This window comes from Lissotriton helveticus, chromosome 5_1 (assembly GCF_964261635.1).
Source record: "Lissotriton helveticus chromosome 5_1, aLisHel1.1, whole genome shotgun sequence".
Lineage (NCBI taxonomy): Eukaryota > Metazoa > Chordata > Amphibia > Caudata > Salamandridae > Lissotriton > Lissotriton helveticus.
In genome coordinates, this window is record NC_136065.1 from 1529062817 (window position 1) to 1529085321 (window position 22505).

At 41.3% G+C, this 22505-nt stretch overlaps 1 protein-coding gene across 1 annotated transcript; it reads left to right on the plus strand.

Moving 5' to 3' along the window:
* The first annotated feature begins 326 nt into the window (after positions 1-326).
* Positions 327-22032, plus strand: IL10 (interleukin 10). The gene is made up of 5 exons (XM_078641286.1): positions 327-587; positions 8546-8608; positions 9658-9810; positions 16104-16169; positions 18408-22032. The coding sequence occupies exons 1-5, from the start codon at positions 420-422 to the stop codon at positions 18495-18497; spliced, it is 540 nt and encodes a 179-aa protein (XP_078497412.1). The 5' UTR covers positions 327-419; the 3' UTR covers positions 18498-22032.
* The last annotated feature ends 473 nt before the right edge of the window (positions 22033-22505 follow it).

The window sequence follows — 22505 nt, forward strand, 5'->3', positions numbered from 1 at the left end:
AGATTTGACACGGGACATACACGGTCAGGTGAATTCCAGACGTCAGTAACTAAGAATTCCATTATCGAGGTGAATTTGTTAGAAAAAAATGACAAGCAAAGAATATGGTGAGGAGAACGCAGAAGGTTTTTTTTCTGACCAAATATTGATGATTGCGAAGGGACGGCTGTGTAGGGGAGGACTGCGTGGGAGGGGGCCCGTCGGGGGTGGGGAAACCTATGCCGGGAAGATAGCAAGACGACAGTAACCTTAAACTTTTCAGCGGAAGCTTTTAGAGGAAATTGCCACTCGTTGTAGGGTATATATAGGGTAATAAATCCGGAGTATGGAGGGTAAGGAGGCAATTTGCGTCCATTTGGGGTCTTCTAGGCGCGATCGGTGTAAGATTGAGGGGAGTGTGGTCATAGATAGATACGTGAATGATGCGGTGCCTGTGCCTACTGCCTGCCCTCCTGGCAATGTCCGTCGCGGCTGGCTCCAGGAAGGCAGACGCACACCCGGAGGATGGCTGCGCCCACGTCTCCCAAGTCTTCCCGTCCATGCTGCGCGATCTGCGCAACACTTTCGACAAAGTCAAGGACTACTTCGTAAGTATCTTTCATTGGTTTCGTTGAACGTCCACCGAACAGATTTGCGGGTCTATGTGGGGGTATTAGATTCATAAAATATAAGATGGAATACTGTGCTAGCATGAGGAAAATATACATAATGTGTTCTTTTTTTAAATGCAATGCAGGAAGCCTCCTGTTAAGGATTCTGCCCTTGCTAAATTGGCATATATGGTTTGCTTTCTAGCTTCCTTGACAACTAACGTAACTTTACTGATAATAACAGGAGATGGGGACCTTGTCTCTTCCCTCCCTTTCTCCGCCTGCTGTAAAATCGTATACTTCTTTCTACCCAGCAGCCGCTCAATCAGTTCTCTTACAGTGTACAAACCCCACGCACTTCTTGGTTTTTTTCTGGATCTCGTACTAACTTAAAATGGCACCAACGCGCCTTCCCCTCTTCTCTCTCACTCAAAGCACACACACCTGTCACCTACACTTACATACGCCTTTCTCTCCCTCACACACTCAAGCACACATATTCTATCGCCCCTTCCACATGCGCTCTCCAGCCCTCTTCTCACACAACCACTTCTCACTCTGTCCCACCCACGTTTCTCTCCGTCGTGTACACTTTATTGCCCTCTCACACGCACGCCGCTGCCTCTCTCGGTCTCAAAGCGGTTTCTTTTCCTTCTTGAACCAAAGGAGGCACGAAAGGAAACGGAGGCGTCTGCTTGACTAACAGTTTGAGGACAGACCCAGTAAGCTTCCGTTTAACGCGCCCAGGTCTCGTAGTCTCTCCGCTGCCGCTCGGAGCGCACGTCCTGCGTTGTGTGCGCGGCGTTTCGCGGCTGAGCCTGGGTTCTTCATCCGAGGGACACAGGATTCGGTCACGCACTCTTCAGCGCTCACAGGGAGTCCTCAGCTCCGCTCAGGTTCACAGGGACACGGGGCGCTTTACGGTTCTTTCTCAGCGCTAACAACGGGTAAGTTCCGTTTCTTATTGTTATGTCCTCTATACACACAGGGCTACTGGGATTATGCACCACCGGAAGACCAAACGATGTGGTAAATAGTACTGCAAGACAAGGCAAATTAAGCTGTATAGTGCAGCAGCACTTTTTTTGATAGTGCAACTGGAAATCTGCCGTGAATGCTAGGGCCGTGGCATTTAATAGAGCAGTTGGTGCTCTTATGAGCTTTGCAAAAAAATTAGGAAATAGGCCAGTCAAGGAGCTCTTGCACATTTTTAAATCGAAATGTCTGGCTATTGGGACCTATGGGGCGGGCATCTGGGGCTGGCAGCAAGTGCAGCAGATTCAGCGAATCGAGAACAGGTTTCTCCGATTTATAACTGCCACACCAAGGAGTACTTCTATATATGTCCTACATGCAGAACTTGCCCTTAGCTTTATCACGGATACTATAAAACTTGCCCCAGTTTTACTTTGGCATAACGTCTGGACTAACCCTGCCACCGACTTAAACAGATGTATTATAAAGGACTGTCTAAGCTGGCTTACTTATATCAAGAATCTTGTCAGTGAGATTGGTCATCCCGAATACTTTACTGACCCTGCATCATTGGAGTTGCTCTCGCGACCTATGCTCAAAAAGATGTTGCTGGAATATCTGGAACTGCAAAGATGGAAGGGAGAAAGGTCTAGAAAATCCGTCATGAGCAACGATGAAGTGACAACACAGAGGGGGATTCACCTATACCTTGTAATAGATCACCCCTTACATCATCGTAGGCTCCTGACATACTTCCGCCTGGAATTCTTTTATAGACTCGCATCATTCCCGAACTGCAACTACTGGGGGAGAGCAAAAAGGCGGTGTCCTTGCGATGACAAATCATTTCAATCAAATATACACTGCATTCTTTTTTGCACTTTATATAGCCATCCCAGAAGTCAAATTTTAAAACCTTTGTTATTAACTTGGGGCTTAAGGAAAGCAAGAGAGGCCTATAATAAGCTCAGATCCTTAAATGATACCCTTACTATCAGCACAGTGAGTCTCTTCCTGAACACAATTTTAAAAGTGAGAAAAACTATTGTCATGGGTTAACAAGAGGTAGTCAAGTGTTCTTTAACTAATTTGTTTTTAACGGATTATAGTGCTTAATGCTTTTTAAATTTCTTTTTAACTGTAAAAAGTTAAACCATATTAACAATGTGTAACTTGGTTTGGAAAGATGAAATTTTACTTTGTTTGTATACTTTTATGAATTGTGTTTTCAATTCGAATAAAGTATTTTGAAACTTGAAAACTTGAAACTTTATAGTGTTGCTTAATTATTTTTACACGTAAACGCTGCTTTGACAGAGGTTTCACCTTATTAGTACTAGTTTCATACCCAAATACTCCAATAATAAACTAAACGGTGGCCAGTCAACCGTTTGCCGCACCGCGGCCGCAGCATTGAAGAGCCGAAGGGGGGGTTAGCTAGTGTCGAAATGAGGGCGCTTTGTAGACGACAGGTAAAGCGGGAGGAAGCTGCGGTCCCGAAACTCGTGCCGCCCAGGGCGGTCCACACCCCCCATTGCAAGACACGTTGCTGGATTTTTAGTATTTTTTGGTCCATTTGACGAAGAAACTATTATTATTTTTGATAACGATCTACAAATTATGCAGCAGATGATGGGTTATATGGAAAATGTGTCAATTGCATAATTACGTGGAAATCCCCATTGCCCCATAATCATATCAGTACAGTAGTCCAGGTTATACTGTCCATCAGACCTCTTCCTATGGTGGCTACTGGTGATTTTTTTTGTGTCACCATGGATACGGACTGATTTGAGACATAGGTTATGAAGTAATGCACTGTTCCATGGTAAAGCAAACTATTTCAGACCTGGGACACTTTTCAGGTAGCGAGTAAGTAGTGTATTTCAAGTGTGTAAGACACCGCATGAATTAAACATTCAATCATGAGATCCGACTGACATACATAGTCTAACGGACAGATTTCATTTTTCACGCAGCACAACAATCAAATGTGTTGTGGTGCATTACGAAAGTCGCAAAACACAGCTCCGAGCCTTATCTACCAATTTTTTTTTTACTGCTAATGCCATCTCCTCAGTTGGCGTAATTTCAGCAGTGGCTGTGCAGTAGTATAGCACTGGCTTTGTTATGCCACTGCTGCAGGTATTCCATCTTTCCGAAATGCATATGCTATGCTTCTTCAGTGGCTATACAGTATTTAAGTGTTGCCTGCACCGTACCACTGCAGTATTTGCACACTAGCTGTGTTATGTCCATGCAGTGTTATGCACATACAGGAGTGGGTTAAAGCCCTGCAGTAGGTATGCTCTATTTCAGCACTGGCTGTGACATTTTCTGCAGTGAGTGTATGGTATTTTAGTACTCACTGTGTTATCTTGCTGCTTTATTTCAGCACTGGCTGTGATATTTTCTGCAGTGGGTGTATAGTATTTTAGTACTCACTGTGATATCTTGCTGCTTTATTTCAGCACTGGCTGTGTTATTTTTTTGCAGCGGGTCTACAGTATTTTAGTACTCACTGTGTTATGCTGCTGCTTTATTTCAGCACTGGTTGTGGTATGTCTCTGTAGTAGATAAATTATAGATCTGGTTCTGTTATGATTCTGTAGTGGGTATGCAATGTTTTCGTACTAGTTGTTAATGTTAGTATGCTATTTCAGCACTGGTTGTGTCGTTACCACTGTGTGTTTAGAGAATTTTTGCACTAATTGTTTAAGTTTAATGCAGTGGAAAGACAATATTTCAGCTCCTTTATAATTTCAGTACTTGCCTTGCTGTGCTCCTGTGTTAATTCAGCACCGGTTTATTTATGCTCCTGAGTCATTTCTTCTTGTTATGTTGGATTGAATATGTGAGCACAAGCTGTGTTGCTACAGCAGTGCTGTGTTCCTGTATTATTTTTGCGCGGCTCTATTGCACCACTTTAGTATTCACTTATGTCGTAGGAGTGTTTTGTGCTCAGAAAAGTGTCTGAGTCCAAAGTTAACAGGGTCAGGCCAAGTTGGCAATGTTACCACAGCAGCATTCATATACACTGACACTTTTGTTTGCTTTGTGTTTTTTAACTCGAAGCTTTAAGAATTCATATAGTCAGATTTTCACGTAACTGGTTAAGCAATTCTATAGTGCTATTTTCGAACTTTAATGTGGTTTTGATGCTGTTTAAATACCTAATACACATTTCAATGGGGAACATCCTGCTGCTTTGTGCATTAGCTACCAGGGGGTCAGACCAGATCTAATCAGTGAACTGTGTTATATGGTAATATGAAATTTGTGGGATACCTACTCCTTAATCAACAAGACAATCAACTCTGTAGCGTGGCATGACAAACCACGTACATAAATAAACTGAATAAATGCCTTGTCGACAGTTTTTTTTACTCTACGGGACATACGGTTTAAAACTGTCGACGTTTCCTTTATAAATATGACTTCGTGCAATGCAAGGAGACTAGAACGCTGTTTGGCCGCTTCCTGCAATCAATAGCCCGCCACATCTTTCATCGCTGAGGTATTAATTTGCCCTTATTTATTTCGCTCGGCACTAGACGGGCCGCGTCTTCCTGTTCGTGACAAACCTTTCATTCAGAGTGAAGCATGGCGGCAGGCCGAGCGGCGGGGTTAGTATCGTTTGCGTGTTTACTAAGTGCAAGATGGATGACCCACTCAGGCATTTACATCCTCCTGCATTTTAATGACAGCACAAGGAAAGCCGTGATGTATGAGCCGGGAGGAGAATAAGGGGTTTCTGTGTCTAACAGCTGTTCGCGGGAATTTCAGCAATGTTTTAAGAGCTGTCACCATTTACCACTCACCCCTGCTCTCTGCTATTACCATCCGGCCTCAATAATTTCGTTTTTTTCCCTGCGTATTTGCACAAAGCAAAACAACACTGTGCTCAGAAAAGAAGGTATTGTCCCTGGGAGAATGCTGACGTCTCCTTTCCAAGGGTGAACTATGTGTTTCAATTGCTTGTTGGTTTTCTCTTGGAATTAGTTTTTTTTCGCTTGTGGAAAGAGTCCCATTTGGCCGAGTGGACTTTATAAGGGGCAGGTTTGTGCCACATGTGCGGCTAAGCACTACTTTCTGTATTACAAATGTACATAATTTCTAGCTCCTTCTTAGCAAGGCCATAAATGGACTAAACAATAGTCCCTAAGCCAGTTCTAGAGGCGCGCTACTCTCCTTCTCAAACAGGCTATTCAGGGAGCCCCAACACAATTCAGGGAGCCCCAACACAGTGCACTGCACTCCATCACTAGAGGCAATAATGATCAGAGAAACCTGTGTGATTGAGTGGATATGGAAAAGTAAACATTGTTAAACTAACTTACTGGCACCACTACAGCACCACTCAGCACCACCACAGCACCACTCAGCACCACCACAGCATCACTCAGCACCACCACAGTGCCACTAAACACCACCACTCAGCACCACCAAATTATCACTCAGAACCACCACATTATCACTCAACACCACCACAGCACCACTCAGCACCACCACAGCATCAATCAGCACCACCTCAGCACCTCCACAGCATCATTCAGCACCGCCACAGCACCACTCAGCACCACCACAGCATCCCTCAGCACCACCACAGCATCACTCAGCACCACCACAGCACCACTCAGCACCAATCAGCACCACCACAGCACCACTCAGCACCAATCAGCACCACCACAGCGCCACTCAGAACCACCACAGCATCACTCAGCACCACCACAGCACCACTCAGCACCACCACATTTTCACTCAGCGCCACCACATTATCAATCAGCACCACCATATTATCACTCAGCACCACCACAGCACCACTCAGCACCACCACAGCATCACTCAGCACCACCACAGCACCACTCAGCACCCACCACAGCACCACTCAGCACCACCAAGCATCACTCAGCACCACCACAGCACCACTCAGCGCCACCACATTATCACTCAGCACCACCACATTATCACTCAGTGCCACCCCAGCATCACTCAGCACCACCACAGCGCCACTCAGCACCACCACACCACACAGCACCACCACAGCATCACTCAGCGCCACCCCAGCATCACTCAGCACCACCACAGCACCACTCAGCACCACCCCAGCATCACTCAGCACCACCACAACATCACTCAGCGCCACCACAGCACCACCCAGCACCACCACAGCACCACTCAGCACCACCACAGCATCACTCAGCACCACCACAGCACCACTCAGCACCACCACATTATCACTCAGCACCACCACAGCATCACTCAGCACCACCACAGCATCACTCAGCACCACCACAGCACCACCCCAGCATCACTCAGCACCACCACAGCATCACTCAGCGCCACCACAGCATATATATATATATATATTTTTTTTATTATTATTATTTTTTTTATATTTTTAAATATTATTTTTTTTATTTTATTTTTATTTTTTTGTTGTCGGGAAATGTGAACCGTTTGGCAACAGACATTTCCAAGGGGTGGGCAGCAGTAGCTGACATCACAGGCGGGCAAATTTTAAAACCTTCAATTGGTTGGTGTGAAATGGATGCTGGGAATTTCGAATGAAAAGTAGCTGTCAAAGGGACGCCTACTGTTTAAACCTTCAAACAATACGAGCTGCCTTTGCTGACATATATGTTAAGTGCCTTAAACATCTGTGCAACGAACTTAAAGTCATATCGCCGGAATACCAAAATGTGACCACGTTCCTCAGCACGGCAGGCCAGTTTGGCATGTAATGGGCCCCGCCCTTGCTGGGCCTCACTCAGTCAATGCCGCCCTGTGGTTACCCGAGTCATTTCTTTCTACAGATGAGTAAGTGAGTGGGGTGTACAGCTACAGTGCACATGCACGTAACCTCATCTCGCAACCACGAAGGGTGGCCTGCAGCCGCGGGCCGTGGAGGGAGTTACGGTGGGGCAGGGAGGCAGGGAGGGGGAGGGGCGGGGTGGAGGGTGCTAAAAACAGGCATATGGATCATTGCAGGTAAGTACACAATTTAATTAATAAAACGAAATTCATAGCGCGCACAGCATTGCTTTTTGCCATGCAGTGCGCACTACGAATTTCGTTTTATTAATTAAATTGTGTACTTACCTGCAATGATCCATATGCCTGTTTTTAGCACCCTCCACCCTGCCCCTCCCCCTCCCCGCCTCCCTGCCCCACCGTAACTCCCTCCACGGCCCGCGGCTGGTGGCCTGTCAGGGGAAGTTCATAAATAAAAGTGGATCGATCCATGCTGAACAAAATATGTGACTGTATTATGGGGGATTTATCAGGTGCAGCAGTAAGGGACCAGATGGCCACATAGGGAGAACATTCACCGTCTGCAGTGCACGCAAAAGCTCAGTGTCTCTCTGAGTTAATCACGCTTGGTGTTCACGAGCTGTGCTGTTCATAGCATATGGGCTATCGGAGATACTGAATATGTAAAACCGTTATGGACAGTTTAATTACTTCAAAAGTAGGCCAGGCTCAGAATGCGGTGAAAACACCGCTTGTGACACAAAAACACGGGAGCGACAAAATCGAGTGGTGTCACAACTCTCATCTTAAGTTGAAAGAACTAATATAATCATACATCACATCAGCTTTGGACTTCTGGGTACCATTCTCTCTTCCCTCCCAATAAAACCAATTCCTGTTTTGTAAAAGATCTGCTGTGTTATAAAGAGGTCGGCAGACGATCTTTGTGAAAGCCCTTAAGATAAGGGAATTGTGGTCCCACGATTTGGTGTGAATCACCCAATTTAGTGAAGTGAGGATCTCGAGATTGGAACTGCAATGTCTTGGTCCATATTACAATATGTACTGGAGACCATGTTATCCTTGCTCAAATGTTTTCTCAAACTTGTATGTGTCTTATATTTATATCTGCACTTTACCTGTCAGGTATGAGAAATAATGTTCTGCCTTTGTTTGCCCTTTTCATTTAAGAACACAAACTAATGTATTCTCTTACTTTCTTACAGCAAATGAAAGATAATAATCTGGAAACAATATTGCTGCGCGATGATTTATTAGAAGATTTTAAGGTAGGCAAATTGTTTTATATACCATATTCAAGAATCTTGCTCCTTCCCTGGAATACCTTGATACAATTTTGGGCACTGTCTAAATTTGTAAATGATGGGTTGTTTTGAGAGGTGTACTAAAAAGAAATAGATATTACCTAAAGTACTGCTACGAGGGAATATATATTGCCTTAGGTATTGCTAAGTGTGATCTACAGTTGATGGTGAATAATACACTCGTCACTTGCCAGAGTGAATCAGCCACTGGTGAGATTGCATGCTCGTTTGAACTGGGAAAGGGTAACGTTCCTTTTATCGGAACCTAAAATACTTTTCTATCCTCATCTCCCTCCAACATTGAGAAAACAAACTCTGATCATGTGGGGAAACAATTTAATATAGGTTACGTCCATAAAGATTCACCATAAATTAAAATTAGAACACAATATAATTGTAATTCCTTTTCGAAAGGATTCACAGCCGGCCAATCAGAGAATAGATTTCTTTGTTTTTTCAAGAAGAGTTTTTTTTTTTTTTTTTTATTTATTAAAGTTTTGTATAGCGCTAGCTGGACCCGAGGATATCAGAGTGCTTCACAACAAGTACTAGTGTGATTCACCCCTGATTTGGTTCTAATTTTGATCCTGTAACACCAGATTTTATTTTGGTATTTAGAAGGAAGGATTCTGTTTTGGTGCAACCAAGAAAGAATTACATTTCTGCTTACTAAATAACCAATTTGAATTTGCATCTGCCGAGAGGGGATTTCATATTGGCTGTTCAAAGAAGGTACTACATTTTGATTTGGCTGAATTAGATTCCATTTTCATTCACTTGCAAAGGGATGCCATTATCATCTGCATTCTTATTCTTAATTGCAGACAAAGAAGTAAAGAAGTACTTTTCAATTAATCAGTTTTTGGTCTGCTTTCATCAGAGCCTTTATATGTAGCAAATGCAGACACACCTCAGCTGCAAAAATGTATAACTCGTCTCAAGAGCATATCTGCAACATAGTTGAAATGAGAAACATTTCTTAATCAATTATACTCAATTTTCCTTGCCTGTAGGGTCAACTGGGCTGCCACTCTGTTTCAGAAATGATTCGCTTCTACCTGGATGAGGTATTACCCAAGGCCAACAGCCAAAGCAAGCCCATCGAGCAGACAGTCAACTTCATCGGAAACATGTTGCTCGAGCTGAGGCATATGCTTAGGCGCTGTGTGAGTATTTGCTTATAATATTTCAAGTTTGATGTCACTTAAAAGTGACAAAAACATTTTGTTTGTGAAAGCTAATGCAAGCTAGGTCAATAACACATGAAATTGAGGCCAAAAGGAAACACCAAAACCCTTCTCCCACCAGATATAATACAGTGCCATATCTAAACTGCTGGTTAAGAGATACCAAAGTGAGGTGGTCTCTGTCAAAGCCGCACTAGTAAGGGAGACCCATATTGAAGTACTTAGCTCTTTGAAAAGTCCAGTGTGGTGGGCCCTCCCTCATAGGTCAAGAGGGATCTATAGGATAGTCAAAGACAAGTCATAAGTAGAAAAACAGGGGAAACATCTTTAATCACGAATCTTTAACCCCGACGGTATTAAACCACACATTTTTACCACAAACTTTCCTGAACGACTCCGTTGAACCACTGCTTACAAGAACAACGAAATAAACGTACAACTTACCATGTTCGATTTGCTGCATGTGGTTTTTGTGTATCCGTGCCAACATGTTCATTTCCTGGTTGCTGCATGAGGTAGCGTCTCCTCTTCCCCCAAGCATATACCCAGGGCCGGACTGGCTACCGGGCAGTTGTGTGTGCTGCCGAGCAGGGGGATGATTTCTCCGTGGTATGGGCGTATTTCGTTGATGGGGACCTGCGTGCGCTTTGAAAAAAAAAAAGCAAAACGAATTTCGTTTTGCACACACAGGTCCCCATCAACGAAAGCATCCCCCTGCTCGGCAGCACACACAACTGCCCGGTAGCCAGTCTGGCCCTGCATATACCATGCTGGCAAGTTCGTCAGCCACGGCCGGTGGTAGGTGTAACTGCAGGGCGGTGACGTAGGGAGGGGAAGGGGCAGGGTGGGGGGTTGTAATGTATGGATTACGGACTTTAACAGGTAAGTAAACATATAAATTAATAAAACAAATGTCGTTGCGCGCACTGCATTGCATTTGGTGATGCAGTGCACACAACAAAATACGTTTTATTAATTTATATGTTTACTTACCTGTTAAAGTCCGTAATCCATACATTACAACCCCCAACCCTGCCCCTCCCTACGTCACCGCCCTGCAGTTACACCTACCACCGGCCGTGGCTGAAGTTCGTAGATCTTCTATTTCCAGGTTTGGAGCGAGGCGGAAGTGGTTCACAGCATGAAAAGGCGAACAGCTTCAAAGTTCCGGTGTCTTGTGTAAGGCAGGAGGGTTCGGTGACGGAGAGGGGCCCACTTTATCAGCAAGGAAGGGGAGGTAGTACATGAAGGGAAAAAAGTGCAGAGAAGGGAAGATTCACAAATATGAGTTTAAAGACTTTAACCCCTTCGACGCTCATGACGAGCTGGGCTCGTCATGAGGTAGCCTCCTCGCACGCTCATGACGAGCCCAGCTCGTCATGAATAATGGGTTTTTTAAAAAACAAGCACAGGGGCAGAATTTCGCTAGCGCTCATGTGGTTAAACTCATATTTGTGAACGGCCGGTAGTGGGAGTACCGGGCGGGCGGTGACATGGGGAGGGGGAGGGGCAGGGTGGGGGCCGGTAATGTATGGAATCCGGACCTTAACAGTTAAGTAACCATAAAAATAAATAAAAGGAATTTCGTTGAGCGCACTGCATCGCATTTGGTGATGCAGTGCGCACAACGAAATTCGTTTTATTTATTTTTGTGTTTACTTACCTGTTAAGGTCCGGATTCCATACATTACTAGCCCCCACCCTGCCCCTCCCCCTCCCCACGTCACCGCCCGGCCGGTACTCCCACTACCGGCCGCGGCTGAATTATTTGTCCATTTTTTAGTCAGTACCGAAACAAGTATTCTTTCGAAATGGCGAAATAAAGAATATATGTTGTGACATAGCTGTAAGGCATTCCCAATGTATTCTTTGCTTTTCTTGGTGTTTAAAACATGTGTTTTTTTAAGAACTGAGTGGTATAATCGGGAAATTAGCTAATTGTATATTTTTCGTTGTTCAGGACGTCGTTGTTAAAAATGTAGTGGTTTGGCTTTGTTTGTGGTTTAGCATTCGTGGTTTAGGAATTCATTATATAGGAAGTAGTGGTTTAGTCATTGAACCCTCAGAGATAGAAAGCAGCTGTATCATTCATGATTCATGTAAAATTACACGAAGCATCAAGAGTTTTTTTTAACCTAGCATGAATCATGAAAATGAACTCTACTTTGAATGTATGAACTCTCTCCTCTGAATGTATGAACCTCCAAAAGGCAGTTTTTGATTTGTTGGTGATTGCCTGGCATTGGGCTTATCACAGACTCAGATTAACCGACAGTTTAGAGAGAGATGTCAACATTGTCTAGCACATATAGATATATTTTAATGATCCAGAATGAGAGGGGTAATCATTTCACTATTTATAGTTGGAGGAACAAAACTGGCACAATTGTAAACTAGTTTACTTAGATGGAGGTTATATTGGATATAAGCTAGAGACAGACCAACATTTATAGAAACATATGTGCAAATCTTACGAAATATTTTCTCATTACTGAGTGAAAAATATTGAAATCTAGTTAAAATATGGTGAAAACAAATCAATGTTACGTAGATGAGTGTAAAAAATATTGACAAAGCATCTGTATTTATTTTCAAAGTTTCTCAATGTTTCGAAAATAAGCTAATTTCAAATATGTAAGCTCTGTTCCCATTCACAAATATCTTTGTCCACAGGGTCTCTATCCACCTCTCACATTCTTCCAGTCTTGCACATTTCTTTCAGCAGTCCTTCAGTGTCCTGCAGCAACTCAAACATTCCCTTAGCCCCCCATCTTTGCATATTTGTACACCTCATACAGCCTATGTGCATAATAAATATGTTATAGTGGGTGGGATTCTCCTAATAACTAAGTGACTTGAGTGGCCAGCTTCCTGGCCATGCCAAGAATTACTAAGCATATATCCACTGCTTATTTTAGCCTGCTGCTCAACCACCATAACCTCATAAATTCTTTCTTTCTGCTATTTTTACATTCTCTCTCTGGAAATTCTGGTTCACATAAAAAATGAATGGGCACATTCCCAAAATGTCAAACATCTTCTGAATATTTGAATGTCTAAAACCTGCAAGAAACTAAGAAATGAACATTTTTGGAGCAGAAAAATTCCCTGAATATTTTGATTCAGTAAGAGTGACATAAAGGCACTAACCCTGACAAGAATTATAACCGCACTATCTTCCCTTCTCGAATTTAAATAGAAAAGAGCAATACAGTACAAAATGTTAACAATTCACAGGCCACCTCATCCGATAAAGACAGGGAGCTCATAAAGACACGCTAAACACTTCGAAGTAAATAATATGAGCCAGATTACCAAAGGGTTGGTTTGAGAAGGTGTGATTTACTCTTGTAATAATCCTGCCTTACTCCCGGAATTCAATAGCAAGACAGGAGTTCTCCTGGCTTTATACTGGTATTCATGAGTAAGCCAAGAATACTACTCAAGTAAGTCTCACCTGCTCACAGCCACATCTTTGTGCATTAAACCCTATGTGAATTTATTGTTGAGGAATGTCCAAGTAGACGGTACATAAAATGAAAGTAACTGCCTCTTTAATGACAGTATGGCATGCTGCTCTCGCTCTGATCCCACTCATCATTGCAGAAATAGAAAGGCAACCCTATCTTTCCACATATGTATTATTATACTTAGAACAGGATACTGATGTCACACCTGTTGGCAAATTCTCCTGGTTTCCACAGTAAAGTATTTGAGCCTCAGTGGGAAAACCTCACAGAGTTTAGAAAAGGAAACTAGGATTAGATCTCAAGTGTTCTGGCTCCTCAGGCAATAATGTCCCAGTAGACCACAGTAAGCACCAGTATTTCAATGTCGCGGTAAGGAATGCACCCTACAATCCACAGCCACGAGACCATAAAGAGACTAACCCCTTCTGATAAGACTATCTATTCCTGATCCAGTTCTGTCTCTTCTGAATCATTCCCTCAACTCTGGGAAGGTGCCTAATGCATCCAAGACGGCAATAGTGGTACCACTCCAGAAAAAACAAGGTGAAGATCCTCTCACCTTGAAATACTACCTCCAAATCTGTATCCTACCTTATTTAGCAAAACTATTAGAGGCACATGTGGCACATAAGCTCTGCACCTTCAATAAGGAATCGGAATTTCTGGACCCTTGCCAAGCTGGCTTCCGCCCTGCTCATTCTACCGAAGCAGTCATCCTATCTGTGGAGAATGACATGCCAGGGAAAGGCAACAAATAGGATACCCAAGCATTGGTGCTCCTCGACCTATCCACGGCCTTTGACACAGTGGACCACCATCTCCTGATGGACTGTGTCAGGGCCGCTGGACTGAGGGGCCCAGCACTGGAATGGATCACCTCAATTTTAGGAGCTTGGTCCCAATCCATTTGCTTGAGTCCTTACACCTCACCTCAGGTCCATCTTGGCTGCGGAGTCCCCTAAGGATCTTATTTATCACCCCACCTCTGCAACATCTACGTATGTCCATTAGTTCATTCGCTTAGGAAGATACACTGCCAAATCTTTAACTATGCTGACGACATGCAACTACTTTTCAAATTAGATAATTCCCCCAAATAAAATGCGTTTCCAATTGGCAATACTGTTCATCCGTGACTGGATGAAAAGCTGTAGTTTGACACTGAATGCAGAAAAAAACAAGTTATCATTACCAAAATTCGAAGTTATCATTACCAAAAATAAAGTCAAATATGAGATTGACTCATTCTGACCACCTGAGCTTGGAGATCCCCCTCTCCCAAAAACAGCAGTAAAAAGTCTTGATATAACCATCGATGCTGACTTATCCATAAATCTACAAATCAGCTCAGTAATCTCATCTTCCGTCCTAATGCTTTGCAAAATATTTACCAATGCCAAATATCTCACCTTAGAGGCCCTAGTTTAGGTTGTCATCGTTCTTGGCCTCTCAAGGTTTGATAATGCCAAATCTTCTTGTGTTGGCTTACCCAAAGGCCTCATAAAAAGAACCTGGAGCCCATCCTATCTACAAACAACCTAAATGTTACCATATCACCCCCCCTTGATGAAGGACCTTCATTGGCTACCTGTTGAGCAAAAAATTATCTTCAAAGTCGGCGGCGCTACTTTTAAATCACATCATAGCTAAAACCCCCACTTCATCAATTCTTGAATCATGAAGTTCACCCCAAATCGCCTTTTACGTTCTGCCCATTTGAACTTTTTATCAGTTCCTCATTTCAAGAAGAAGAGACTGGGTGGCTCCAAGTTCTCAGTTATGGCCCCAAACTTTAGAACCACCCTCATCCCCCAGACAAGATCTGCAACTTGCCATCCTGGATTCATGAACCTATTAAAAACCTGGCTATTCAGACAAGCCTACAACTAACACACTATTGCTGGTATCAATCACCCCCTGTTCCCTGCATAGGGCCATGAAACCGTTAGGTGAATGTCCTCTTTATAAACGCAGTAACATAACATACAACCTTATTTATGAGGCCTTGCAACACTTTTGCTCCGCTGTTGCATCACTTTTTGTGACGCACCAGCGGCGTAAAAAATGCTCCATGTGACGCTCTATTTTACAAAGTGACGCATCTAAGCAGATGCCTCACTTTGTAAAGCCCTGTGCTACATTATACCTGCATCAGGAATAATGTATGCAGGGTGGGCATTCCCACTTAAAAAGCCTTGTAGAAGTAGAGCAGTGAAATCTATCAGATTTCACTGCACCACTTCTAGGACGCCTCTACGTCAAAATCTTACACCTGCCTCACAACAGGCATAAGACTGACTCGGGCCCTTTCACATGGGGCCTGCCCCATGTGAAAGGCCCATTTTGCTGGAGTTGCGTCACTTTTGTGACACACTCCAGCAATGCATCATTACTGCGCCTACCAATATGTCAGAAATACTGCTGTATCTGTAACTCCTTGTGACATGATGCATCATACAGTAAATATGACGCATCCATCATGTCGCAAGGAGGGTGCAGTTAAAACTGCTGCATCGCTGTTTTCACACAGCGATGCAACAGTTTTCATAAATAAAGCCAATAACATCTAACATGACAAAGGTAATCAGGGTTTTCTTCACCAAAGTCAATATACATCAGGGCTGTAGCATGCACACCATGATGCTCAAATATATTAAACAGCAGTCTGGTTGCTGATGTGTTCCTGTATGACCAGCTCCTAAGCACATGCTTGTGGAACTATTTGTGGTCTGTATAACTTAACCTTTGCATGTTGCATGTTAGCTGGAAAGTGGACTAACATTTGTATGATTTTCTTTAAAGCATCGTTTTTTGGACTGTGAGAAGAGGAGCAAAACTATACGACAGATCAAGGAAACCTACAGCAAGGTGAGTACTAGTGCAAACTTCATGTTCTCGAAAGAACTTCGGCATGGTGTTCCCTAGCAATTACGATGAAAATTCAGTGTCACTATAATTGCACATATTTACAGGACAAAACAAAATAATATACATAAGTAGAGCTTGCATTTTTTTTGTCATTGTCTAAGTAGCTTCAGGCTATTGGTCAACTTTGCAAATAACACTTCATGTATGATTATGAAGAGAATTCTGTGTTGTATCTACAAGATTATATTTAAACAGCATAACATTGGTCAGAGAGGACAAATAGGAGCGGGCAGAAATTTGTTTTTACGGAGTTTTTTTTTACAAAGTTTTACGATGTTTGCAAGCTCTTTGTGAAAAATGCAAAGGCCTTGCAACGTCACAATAAGTCACCTATGGATGAAATTTCCTGTAAAAAAATATTCTGTGAGAAATATTTCCGATTTCAATTGGGATTTTTCCGGAGTATACTTCAAGTGTGCAAACTGAACATTTAGAAAAGTGCTGGAAAATATTTCACCAAGTTTGCAAAAGAAAATCTTTGCAAATTCCAGCAAGTGGAATCATGGCTTTTTCTTCTCATCTGCAAATCCTAGTTAGCTTTAGGAAAGCAGTGCAGGGCCCCCCCTGCTTCTTAAATTGCTGGAAGAATGAATATGGCCCCTGTTAGTAAATAGAACATCGTTTTCATACAAACTGTTCTTGCCATACACTGAACAGTCCAGTGAAAGAGGTAACCTTATTTTTATGAAGAGAAATCGTAAACATGGGTAGGAATGTAGGGAAGACACGGGAACAGATCTAAGAAGAAATCCTACTGCTTGTAGTGGAGTTTCCTTCTGCGTCTCAGAAGTTCAGCTTTTCCTGGAATGTTCATGATGAGTCATTCCACAGAAATATGAATCTTCCTCAGAGTCATTACTATATGCGTGGAGGAGGTGGCATGTTCATGTGCAGGAGTGACCTCATTGCGACAACTAAAGTACTTAGCGAGTTAGTCATAGAACTATTTGAGGAAAATATCCAGTCTAAAACGAATGTGTCAACACATTATTGAGCAGGTTGACATATTCAGCTTCCTGTAAAAAGTTCAGTCAATGGATGTTGCAATCTCATCACTACAGACTTATAAACGATATATGTGCACTAATTCTCAACATAGCCACTTGTATGTGTGTGTGCGTGTGTGTTTTAAAATGATGTATATAATAATGAATTTTATGGGCTAACACAATGATGCCAAGAATCAATTTCACAAAAAACTCTGTTCAACCAAGTGATTTTGAAAAATGGCGTATTTGTGGATTTCTCCACTGCAAATGGTAGTAGAAATCGGGGGAAACCAACAAGTAGGTGGAAATGGGCAGAGAACATTTTGGAAGTTTGTGTGTATACACAGGCATTTTGTCTGCCTAGTCTCACCCTGGAAACCCAAGAGAGGTACTTTTAACAAATGTAGGAGTAAGTGTGTTTTATGGCGCCAGAGATGTAGGTGAGATAGTTTCTGTACCTGGAAAATCATGTCTAAGTGAGGAAAGAATATCTGTCTGTTTCACTTATACATGCAAATAATGCTCCAGTGTTAAAGTAGGCCAGTTGGAAAATGCATAACAATGCTCATTATGGTTTACATCCATTACAACAAAACTTTTACCACGCAGTGCTGTTACAACGCAGGTTTTACCACGCATACCATTACAACGCATTACACTGGGGGGCGCTCTAGGATAGGGAATAAGTTTAATTTACTATCCAACACCTTCCCTACTATCCACGGGGACTGGAGTTGGAATAGTAAATTAAACTATTCACTATCCAGCACCCCCAAGTGTAATGCGTTGTAGTGGTATGCGTGGTAAAACCTGCGTTGTAACAGCATGCGTGGTAAAAGCATGCGTTGTAACGTCATACATTCCTCATTATGTACATTTCTATACATACGCTTGTGGGGTTTAAGTGAACCTGCGTAACGTAGACAATCTACTCAAATTATAGCTATGATTTGCAAATTTCCGACTTTTAAAAATATTTTTACCCCTCTTTAAGCACTATAGCTGGTTCCTATACGTTTTACCTTCACATAATACAACATGTTATATTACCCTTCCATATGACATTCCAGTGAACATTCTTTTTTACCACCCTGTGAAACAAAAAAATGCAACTGTCCGAGCAATTAATTCTTCTGTCTACACATAATAAAGCAATGTTCTAATGTTTCCTCCTCTTTTACTCACGCAGATGCAGGACAATGGTATCTACAAGGCAATGGGAGAATTTGACATCTTTATTGACTACATCGAGGAATATTTGATGGGCAAGAAAAGATAACAAGAAGCCACGATTAGCATGGACAAATGACTGGGAGATGAACTTAAAAGCCTTGACAGATAACCCTCAGGTTGTTAGATTGAGTGTAACTCTTGAATCTAGAAGGATGCTGGTGATTCCTCAAAGAAGAGCTGGCGAGAGCTTTTCATAAGAATCAGCCCATTTACCAAAGTAAAGTATGGAGATACCTGTAGAAAGGAACAGATGCTGGGTTTTCCAGATGGCAGCTGGCTTTAGGATAGCATATGAATATTTTCTTTTCTGTAAATGGATCTTGTGCACCAATGTGTAATCATAGGAGTGGTAGCACTACATGAAATATAATGACATTGAATGGGTAAAAATGGGGCAGGTTGTCCTATGCATGACGGGCTATAATGACTGCGCTAACAAAATATTGTAACTTAAAGGCAAATAGTTTTGTATTTCATATTTATTTATTGATTGACAATTTCTGTTTGGTGGTGATTGTAGTGTTTTAGTGGTTCAGGTCTCCGCTGCTGGTTAGGGAATAGTCGTATTTTAAACAGCTTAAGGAATTTTAATAGGGAGTGTTTGCACCTCTGTGTTATCAAAAGACAGGGTCATTATTTGAGGCCTGCTCTGCTTTAGAGAGTCTGATGTCTCCATTAGTGTTAGTTTTTTAAACAGGTGGAGGTGGTTTATACCAGAACGTTGGAAGCAGGTCTGAGATTTTTTACTGTGGAATTAATTTTATTCAATGTTTGTAGATAGAGTTAGCTGTGATTATTTATTTTTGTGTGAGTTATTATTGCTGCTGGATTTCTGAGCACCTATTGATTGAACAGTCTGTGGATTGTATTTGTCTTCTTTGCAGGTAAATGGCCAGTTTTTCAGAAGCTTTCAGTAGATGTCATCACAATTGTCAATTTTCACTCCCTTTCAAATTATTGTTTTTTTCTTTCTAGAGGAACATTTCAACGGTCTGTACCGAATTTGTAGTTATGGCTTTAGTAGTCTGTTTCTTTTTCCCGTTTTAGCTAAGTTACGTGAATCCCTAGGTTTGGTTACTGGTGACAGTGGTGCTTAAGTTAGAAACACATATTGCAACCAAAAACTGCCATCTGTTATCCCCTGTTATGATTCATTCACATGACAACTGAATAGTGAAAAACATAAACCATAATAAGGTTTTATAATGAAAGTATATTGAACTAATCTTTTCTGCTGGCATTGAAAGTGTGTAAGACCTGCACTTCAGTTTCTGACCTCAGTTCTCTTAATGATGTCATTGTAGCACAATGCTGTGGAGTTACATGGCTGCAATCCCGACTTGAAGCATCTTTCTTCTGTATATATATATATATATATATATATATATATATATATATATATATATATATATATATATATCATGTCATAAACATCTTTTGAAGATAGCATTTTATAATAGGGTGCAATTAATATTCAGATCACCTATGCTGAAGTTAAATCCTTCAATCAAGTTTTACTTACCATGCCACAGATCTGAAACTAATCTCTGTGTTTTCGACGCAGCTCTTTGTTATAAGGGAAACATTTGCTCTACTTGCTTCTGAAGTCATCCAAGATCCTCATGGATACTGTGTCAAAACCAGTAGTGCAAAACACTAATGCACGTTCCCACTCAAGCAAGAAGAACATCACAAGTGTGAACTCTTGTATATCAATTTTGCAGAAAGAAAATGGCGTGACAGCACAAATCAATGATTTAACAATACCAATTTGACATCTTTGGTGGCTAAAAATGTTAAATCTACACACAGTGGTGAGCCGGCACACGTTATATACTTAAGGATATATATTGCATGAGAAAGCACAGAAAATTGATTATCTTATGGAAATGTGAATCTAACTGGATTTTATTTCTGGTCAATAAATACCCAGCAGGAATAATTAAGAATCATAATCTCTAATTTTTCTTAGAGATAAAGGGACCGCTTCTGTCAGTATCTATACTGATTATTATAACATAGTAAATTTATGTTTGGAATGTTTTTGCTACGATGTAGTATTATGGTGTTCCTCTCTTTTGTTTGAGAGTTTTTACCATGGCAATTTTTTATTTTATACTTTTTACACGTTTTTGTATTAGATAACTCATCCTTCTATTTAGAAATTGTGATACAAGGATGGTCCACATATTTGTGGTTTAAATAAAGTGTTCGATTATGGCAATGTCTGTGTATTAGTTACCCAAATCATATTTGTATTTATTATTTCTAGGTAGAGCTATACAGCGAAGAATTGAAATATGGCTCTGTCGGGATTTGATCTTGACCTTTACATTTATTACACGTTAGTGGCATATTACAGCAAAAACATCACATTATTTATAATGATAAATGATGATATATTTTTGCCTAGGAGAAAAAAAAACATTTTTTAAATTTGTTAAAACAATTAATTCATTCATCACTTGTTCATTGTAAATGAAAGCTAGTCATGACATTTTTTATCTTCATAAGGCTTCAGAGGATATTAAATTTTGCCGGGTCTTGGTACTATGACCCCAATTTCTAAATGGAATTCAAAATACAGAGAACCCCATTCATACACTGTATTTGTGTATTATGTTTTGTATTACAATAGTACAAGTAAAGTACTACAAAATGCAAATCACAAACCTACAAGTGGAAAATCCACATCTACCTCTCCTATATTTTCTGTGGCGTGATCCTCACACATGTAAGCGTAGTAGTTATTAATAAATGTGGGAAGAACCGGGGGACTGGCTGGAAAAAGGGGGATACTTACTACTAAATTGGAGGAGTTTTGGAGGTGCAAAAAAAGTTCAGAAAGGGTTGGAGAGGGGTTAAATGGTAAACCTATGGCTGTTCAAAAACTAACTTCTAAAGTTACCAGAGCCACAAAGGACCTAATCAGAGCTAAATGTAGTCCAGCTCAGAGCTGTATTAACTCTAGCTCAAAACATGGAAAATAACTGGTACTGTAACACCCGCCAATAGAAAATAATAGAGGCAAGGACCTAAAATAAAACCCCATAGGGAATAATTTTACACTGCGTTTAAATATATTTTCACACCTTGTTTTGAATGTAATAATATTTGTATTTAAATATAATTAAATCATTTTAATTAATTCTGTAGGAAAGTTACTTAAAAGTGTGAGAGTAAACTTATACCTAAAACGTACTCTCAAATGAAAGTAACCTTCCTTAATTGCCGCAAGACTTAATACATTTCATAGTGGCTTTACAGCCTCATATTGTGTTTAAAATATGTGGTTGGACAAGCTGAAGTTTCGGAGCAGAGAAACCCAGTATTGCAGCACCATTGATCAATGCAGCATTCTCATCTTCTGAAGCAGTGAACTACCTGCCTTCCAAACTAATCCCCATAAGCACCAATACCTTACATCACAATGCCTATACCATGTTAATGCAATTTATGCACAGTTATTTTGTTCTGTTATCGCCTACTATTTTCAGTAGGTGTTACTGTGTAAAGTATTTTCTGTCTGTTTAATGCACCACTGGTTGTCATGTTTTGTTCAATAAATTATTCTAAATAGACCTCACAGCGTCTGGAGTGCTATAGTACATAATCTCCTTAATTTTTACGCTTTTTGTTTCAGTAGATTTTTCTTTACTAGAAACTGTGAGTAGTACCTGGTTTAGTTGTTCCAGATTTTACTTATGGCTGATGCTTTGTTTTGCTCAGTCACAGCCGGAATTCGTCTCTCGTTCCTTATTACAAGTGAGATACATTTCCTTTAGAAGATAGTTCTCACCAAAAGTTCAACCAATAAATTAATAGAGAAAGGAGAGACAAGTAGTCCATGATGTGCACTGCATATTCTCCTTCAAGTTCCTGATGATAACTGTTAAACTTGTCAGTTTTAGTGTGAACACCCCCAAATATGTTGCCTACTTACCTCCATTTTTGTGCTGAAATTAGTTTTTTGTTGGCCTTAGGACTAAGTGCACTTTACAACTACTAGCCACTGCTAAAGTGCTTGTGCTCACTCCCATAAAAAGGGTTTGAT

What these genes read in the sequence shown, in the direction of transcription:
- IL10 (XM_078641286.1), top strand. Translation starts at nt 420, where the DNA reads ATGATGCGGTGCCTGTGCCTACTGCCTGCCCTCCTGGCAATGTCCGTC. An exon ending in ACAAAGTCAAGGACTACTTC is followed by an intron (nt 588 to 8,545) that starts GTAAGTATCTTT and finishes ACTTTCTTACAG; the next exon opens with CAAATGAAAGATAATAATCT. An exon ending in GGCATATGCTTAGGCGCTGT is followed by an intron (nt 9,811 to 16,103) that starts GTGAGTATTTGC and finishes TTTTCTTTAAAG; the next exon opens with CATCGTTTTTTGGACTGTGA.